Genomic DNA, 7,250 nt, shown 5'->3' on the forward strand with positions numbered 1-7,250 from the left:
ATCCAGTACAAGACGCCTGTCCCTTGGGGCAGAAACACATATTTAGACAACTAAGGATGCTCAATATTATCGGCCGATATTGGCTTTAAAATTCAATATTGGTAAATATCGGTATCGGTTTAAAGATCCTTACAGAGCCCACTTTAAGCCCATAGGGGCATTCACGGTTGAATCCTGGTGCAAGCCCACTTTAAACCCCTTTAGACAGGTGGAGACCCCAAATGGGTCTGACATGAATTACCCAGTTAAGACCCACATAAGACCCTTACAGGTCCCACTTAAAACCCATCTTGGCATCCACGGCTGGTCCCTGTGTGGATCCCGGGTGCAAGCCCATTTTAAACGCCCTTTAAGCAGGTGGGGCCCAAATGGGTCTGTCATGAATTGCCCGGTTAAGATCCCACATAACACCCTTATAGATCCCTTTTAAAGCCCTTCTGGGCTGGATCCTGGGACATGAATTGCCCAATTAAGACCCATGCAGTACCCATACAGGTCCCACTTTTAGTACGTCTGGGCTTCCACAGCTTGCCCCAATGTGGATCCCGGGTGCAAGCCCATAATGGGGCCCACATTTGCCGCCCATGAAGCCTGCATCTTATTGGGCCCCACATGTTATTGCTGGCTGGGTGAGGTGGTATGAAAGCCCAGGTTTCTTTGACAGTGGCCTTCAGCTCATCTGCTAGATAGATTCTCTATTGGGTTCAGGTCTTGTGAGTTTGCTGGCCAGTCAAGCACACCAACACCATGGTCATTTAACCAACTTATGGTGCTTTTGGCAGTGTGGGCAGGTGCCAAATCCTTCTGGAAAATGAAATCAGCATCTTCAAAAAGCTGGTCAACAAAAGGAAAAATGAAGTTCTCCAAGATTTCTTGGTAAATGGGTACAATGACCTTGGCTTTCAAAAAACACAATGGACCAACACCAGCAGATGACATTGCACCCCAGAATCATCACAGACTGTGGGAACTTAACACTGGACTTTAAGCAACTTGGGCTATGAGCTTCTGCACCCTTCCCCCAGACTCTAGGACCTTGGTTTCCAAATGAAATACAAAATTTGCTCTCATCTGAAAAGAGGACTTTGGACCACTGGGCAACAATCCAGTTCTTCTTCTCCTTAACCCAGGTAAGACGCCTCTGACTTTGTCTGTGGTTCAGGAATGGTTTATCAAGAGGAATACGACAACTGTAGCCAGTTGTGTGGTGGCTCTTTATGCCTCAGGACAAGCCTCAGTCCATTCCTTTTGCTTGACAATCCTCATAAGGCTGGTTCTCTCGGTTGGTTGTGCATCTTTTTCTTCCACACTTTTTCCGTCCACTGAACTCTCTGTTAACATGCTTGGATACAGCACTCTGTGAACAGCCAGCTTCTTTGATAATGAATGTTTGTGGCTTACCTTCCTTGTGACCGGTGTCAATGATTGTCTTCTGGACAACTGTCAGATCAGCAGTCTTCCTCATGATTGTGTAGCCTAGTGAACCAAACTGTGAGATCATTTTGAAGGATACGGAAACCTTTGCAGGTGAACTGTTCCATCGAAGCTGGCCAATCGATTGGCAGACACGATCTGATAAAGTTCTTGAAGGCGCCTCGAGATTGAATCCTCTTCGTCCTCAGTTTGTACAGACTTAGGACTTCTCAGAAGTTGGCTCATGTTCATAGGGGCCCTTAACTTAGGTGCTCTGAGACTGGGCAGTCTTCATTCTGTATCTGCTTATATCACTGTGTGATTGGTTGCATTCTCCATGTACAATGTGAGAGAACATTTGAAAGGCAACTCTCCAGTTACTGATATAATCTCAGTTCCCTGAGATAGGGGAAAGAGCGTTGTGTCACTAGCTACGCTATAAGCTGGACGCAAATCGATGACTGTCATTTCAGTCGAATGATTCTGATGAAATGACGCTCCGAGCCGACCTTATATAGGGGTCAGCGCTGCCCATTCTGGTGGGCTAAAGTGCCATTGGTTTGTACAGCTACACAAATGTGAACAAATCAGGCTTTAGTATTAGAGTAAACAGGAGTTTCCCCATACACAATGCTCATTCCTTTATCTCAGGGAACTGAGGTTACATCAGTAACCAGAGGATTTTTTCTCATATCTTTGTTTTATTATTTTGAGAGGTGATCTAAATATTTGTGGATTTGAAACAGATGGAAAATTGATGGCTTGTGCTGCAGTTCTATGTATGTTTGCCTGCCAGGCAAATACAATAATACTGTCATGGTTATCAGCTGGTCTGCCCTGGAAGCCCACCACAGGGCACTCCTGTGTTGGTACACTCCAGTATCTTGTTACCTCATTATTGTTTCAGTTACTCCATCTGTCTACCTAGTTACCCTCCTCTCTGCCTATTTATTCTCCTGGTGTCTGTAGTCCTAAGCTGTTCAATTGTATTACAGTATGTCTGAGAGTCATTGTCATATGTGTGGTATGTTCCCCTTGCCTTGCCTTGCTGTGCGCTGTTCCTTTTGCCTTGCCATACCTTGCTGTGTTGTGCTGTGCCAGGCCTGCCTATCAGCCTGTTTTTCCCGCTAGGGATAACTTTTGTTCATTTTGTTTTTATTATTAAATAAGGAGCCCACTTCCTGCATCTTGAGTCCTTGCCTCATCTCTCTTCCCTGGTAGGCTTCCCTTGATGATTAACAAACAAACCCCAGCTTGTCCAAAATGTAGCAGCTAGAGTTCTTCCTAGAACTAGGAATTATGACCATATTAACAATTGCAATGGCCCCATATTAAACATTGTATACATTTAAAATCTTGCTTATTACTTATAAAGCCCTGAATGTTTTAGCTCCTCGGTACTTGAGAGAGCTCTTATCACGTTATAGTCCTTCACGTTTGCTGCAATCTCACTCAGGCCATTCGATAATACCTGGAATATCAAAATTAACTGCGGGCGGTTGATCTTTTAAATATGTGTAAATGAGTATGTTTTGTTGTTTAAAATCCTTTTTAAATGATCTTGATGGTGATCTGTAATGTGAGATGGGCGCTGGCATGTTTATTTGCACTGCGGTTAAGACAGTCCTGTCAGATTTACAGCATGTGAATTAATCAGTTTCTCCCGAAATACAAGTAATAGGTGGCCTGTGAACTGGGTGAAGAATAGTGTACTTTATAGTTACTTACACTATGTGTATCTGATAGGAATAAAACATATCGGTGAATTAAATTTGAATAAATTGTAATTGTTTCTTCCATAGACGTGTGTATTTTTCAAACTCCCTGTGTATTGTTTTACTAGTGCTTATGTGTATTTAAATGTCAGAATTATGTGGTTAATAACACTGCATAGTTGTGATAATATGACAAGAGCAGTGCTCGTCTCACACTGGCTCAGCATCAGCTAATGAATTTGTCTGTTATGAGACGTCACCGAATGTTCTAAATCCCATATGTGGGACACTCACAGGGGCATGGAAATAAAAATCCCATATGTTGGATATTACCTCTCAAGGGGTTAAAGAATTGTTAGGCTACATAAAGAAGAATGACATCTACACTAATATTAGTCTGATATATTTGGATGCCGATGTCACTTCAGCCGCATACTGTAGATTCAGTCTGTATCCAGATCAGATAGTCACTGCAGTCACCCAGATCCATCCAGAATGGTGGATCAGCACCTAAAGATTACCATAGATGGAATTTTGGTTCCTTGCCATTGTCATCTTTGGCTTGCTTATTTGGGGACACTCAATTTCTTTCAATATTGTTGACGTGATATACATAAACACCATTTTAACTGAAATGAGCTGGAAGATGACATCACTGAATCAATGATGAACTGACTTTAACTGAAAAATTTAGTGTTTACTATTTTCATTATCTAACATATCATAGTGCTACACCTTCCACAGACAATATAAAAACAAATAAATACATTTAGACCACTTTACCTAATGATTGCGCGATGTGAAGAGACTTTAAACCAGCATAACAAAAAAAATTTTGAACCAAATCACCTACCTTGCCATTCAGACATGACATCTGGAGTTAAAGAAGTGACAAGATAGGGTCTGTGCTGATGAATAAAAAAGCCAACAAACTGTATTGATCCTGTTGTAATTATATAAACACAACTGTACAAAATAATTGTAAACAAATTGTAAACTTTTAATGAAAATTTACATCAATTTATATTATTCAATTTATACGATTTCTTGAAAAGTCTAAGGTGGTTACAGCCCTGAAATGCAGTTAACAACATTGCCCAAATGCCTGTCCAATGTTGTGTTCATTTTGACATGATCCCATGTATAATGTTATTCAAATTAAACATCTTAAACAAATTACTATCCTTTACATCAGCAGATAATACAAAGAAGATGGCTTTATTTTCTTTATTCATGGCCGTCATTTACCGAGAACATCGCCCGTGTGAGAACAGGGAACTTTCTCAAACACCTCAAATGTGCATGTAGTGTAATCATACTCCACTTGGCACTTGTCAGAATAATTAACAGGCCTCTGCATTCTACAGGAATAAAACAAAACAAAATGAATTATGTTTTTTTATAAGTCTGATATTCTGTCACAAAATACTCACCTCTGGAAAAAAATAAGGGCATGTCCACACGTTCACAGGCATTTTTTCCTTCTTTCATATCAAACAAAATCTCCATCCACATGAAAACGCAAAAGCATGCTATGAAGCACTGTCAAGAACATGCCAAGCCAACTAGTGGTGATATAATCTCAACCGTAAAGCCATATTGACTAATTCCCTGACAGGAGATTTAAAAAATTATCGGTTTCAGTGACTTTATTATTCAGTGACTTTATTATCGGAATTATCGGTTTTCATGTGGACAAATGGCCAAACTGCATCGAAAAAATGAAGGTTATGAAAATACCTGCATTCGTGTGGACAGGGCCACAAGAGACCACTCTAAATGTTCCTTTAATTGGCATCTCTATGTGTACAGTATGGCATCCATTCCACTGCCGGTCTGTTGAATTCCAGCACATGCATACTTCATTCTGCTTTATGAAGTACTGATTAGCTGTTCACCTGAACCAAATCTCATTTAATAAAGACAAGTATAAAAACTATTGCTCTGCTCATCACTACATTCTCTTGCGACAGGACCAGCTGGATGGCAAAAACATTGCTAGCAGTACCTCAAAAGTAATATGGAATTAAATAATAACTATTGAGCAGTCCAAAAGTGTAGAAAATAAATGTTTTGAGTGAGAAAAAGAATAACAAGAATGGCAAACGGCAGCTGGGGTGAAGTACATGGTGAGGGTGGTTCGAAACAAGCTCCCAGGGGCAGGGCAAAACAAGCAAAAAATCCCTTCATCAATGAGAAGCAAAGAATGAATGTTAACTTGTTTTCTTTGAATTATCTGGGGTCTGAAATATTTTTGTTATTTGGACCAGCTGTCATTTTCTGCAAATAAATGTTCTGAATGACAATGTTTATTTGGAATTTTGGGAGAAATCTCATCAGCAGTTTATAGAATAAAACAAAGATGTTTAACTTTTCAATAATAATACATAAAAAATAAACAGAGAAACTTTTACTGTAGTCTCAATTTTTTCGCGAGTTGTACGGTAATTACAATGAAATTTGATGAGTTAACATACTCTTTCATTAGCCTTTGGTCTTAAAACATTTTCAATTAAAGGGCTAGTTCACCCAAAAATGAAAATTAGCCCATGAATTACTTTCCCTCAAGGCATCTTAGACTTTCTTCTTTCAGATGAATCCAGTCGTAGTTAAATTAAAAATTGTTTTTAATCTTTCAAGCTGCTTAATGGCACTCAGCAGGTGTTGCAGTGCATCAGCCCAAAAGAAGTGAAATAAAAAGCACCCATCCATAATTAAAAGTGTCTCACATGGCCCCGGGGGGTGAACAAAGGCTTCCTGTAGTGAATCGAATCATTTTTGTAAGAAAAATATTCATATTCAAAATTTAATAATCACTTTAATGTAGATTGCACCAACAGTTGTACACGGAAGCAGCTCCGGGCTGATGAAGTATGAGGTTGGCATTGCGCATACGCTGGCGAGTCTCGAGAAAACCAACATTTGTTATCTTCACAATTGTCACTTCTTTAGGAATGATGTGCTGGAACAGCTGCTGAGTGCCATTAAACAATTTGAAAGACCAAAAACAATTTTTATTATAACTCCCACTAGATTCATCTGAAAGAATAAAGTCATATACACCTAGGATGACTCGAGGGTGAGTAATATATGGGCCAATTTTCATTTTTGGGTGAACTAACCCTTTAAGTGCCTTTTAAATTTAATTGTATTTATTTTTATTTAATATAAAATATACACTTCACATTTCTTTTAAATGCTCCAAAAAGTATTCACACTTATTTCCATTGTAACTTTTGTAACAGTTGTGTTGTATTTATTGTAGAAATCAATGTCACTACACAGTTAAAAATGTTGTACTTACGCATCACAGCACGTCATGGAATCAGCAAAACAATTACAGTCAACACATTTACTGTTTCTCCAAACAGATCCAATAGGATGCCATGTCTTATCTGTCGTGTCCTGGCAAAACTTATCTATTAAATATCAGAGAAAGAATTCAGAAAAAAAAACACTTGATAATGTGACATACTTTTTAGTAATGCAATAAAAGTGAAGGACAATTTATACCTGTTGTTTCGTGTTTCACCTTGAAGCAACTAGCATTGATCAGAGGAAAGACAGCACACAGAAGCAAACCAAGCACAACTGACCTCTTCACAGTCAACAAACACATTGATCAAGTGTTAATAATCTATACATGTGCTCAGTAGTGTTACAGTTAATGTATTGTTTATTATTAATTATTAATGTTTATTGTTTGTATTGCAAAATGTAATTATCATTGATGCTTAACAAGTATAAAATATCACAAGCAATTGACACACATTTAATGAATCCTGCAATTAACTGTGAAAATAAACTATTAATGGTCCTAAAATCAAATTCAATTAAACTAAACATAAACAATAAGAGAAGCTTACCATGTTTACCCCGACAGTGATTTGATTATATGAAACCAAAATCACAGAGCCTGTATTTAAGTGAACAGAGGAGGGTGGAGCAAAATGTTAATGATTAATTTGTCAAATGATTTTGAAAAACTTATTTTATTATTATTATTATTATTATTAGGTACTAATTTCTTTTTGTGCTATGGTAATGATTATTGCAACATTTTTAACAGCAGAATAAGATTAAAAACAATGTTGCAAACATACCTGTATTATTGCATTGCAA

The 7,250-nt window shown here is 38.3% G+C and overlaps 1 protein-coding gene across 1 annotated transcript; it reads right to left on the reverse strand.

The window, feature by feature from the left end:
* Nucleotides 1–4,061: 4,061 nt before the first annotated feature.
* Nucleotides 4,062–7,018, reverse strand: LOC132115377 (beta-microseminoprotein-like). The gene is made up of 4 exons (XM_059523825.1): nucleotides 6,995–7,018; nucleotides 6,642–6,726; nucleotides 6,433–6,547; nucleotides 4,062–4,489 (listed from the first exon to the last, which is right to left on the reverse strand). The coding sequence occupies exons 1-4, from the start codon at nucleotides 6,995–6,997 to the stop codon at nucleotides 4,369–4,371; spliced, it is 324 nt and encodes a 107-aa protein (XP_059379808.1). The 5' UTR covers nucleotides 6,998–7,018; the 3' UTR covers nucleotides 4,062–4,368.
* Between the last annotated feature and the right edge of the window lie 232 nt (nucleotides 7,019–7,250).

Source organism: Carassius carassius, chromosome 34 (assembly GCF_963082965.1).
Source record: "Carassius carassius chromosome 34, fCarCar2.1, whole genome shotgun sequence".
Classification (NCBI taxonomy): domain Eukaryota; kingdom Metazoa; phylum Chordata; class Actinopteri; order Cypriniformes; family Cyprinidae; genus Carassius; species Carassius carassius.

Coding starts and splice junctions, on each gene's coding strand:
- LOC132115377 (XM_059523825.1), bottom strand. Junction 6,548..6,641: donor GGTGAAACACGAAACAACAG/GTATAAATTGTC, acceptor GATATTTAATAG/ATAAGTTTTGCCAGGACACG. Junction 4,490..6,432: donor TCCATGACGTGCTGTGATGC/GTAAGTACAACA, acceptor TTATTCCTGTAG/AATGCAGAGGCCTGTTAATT.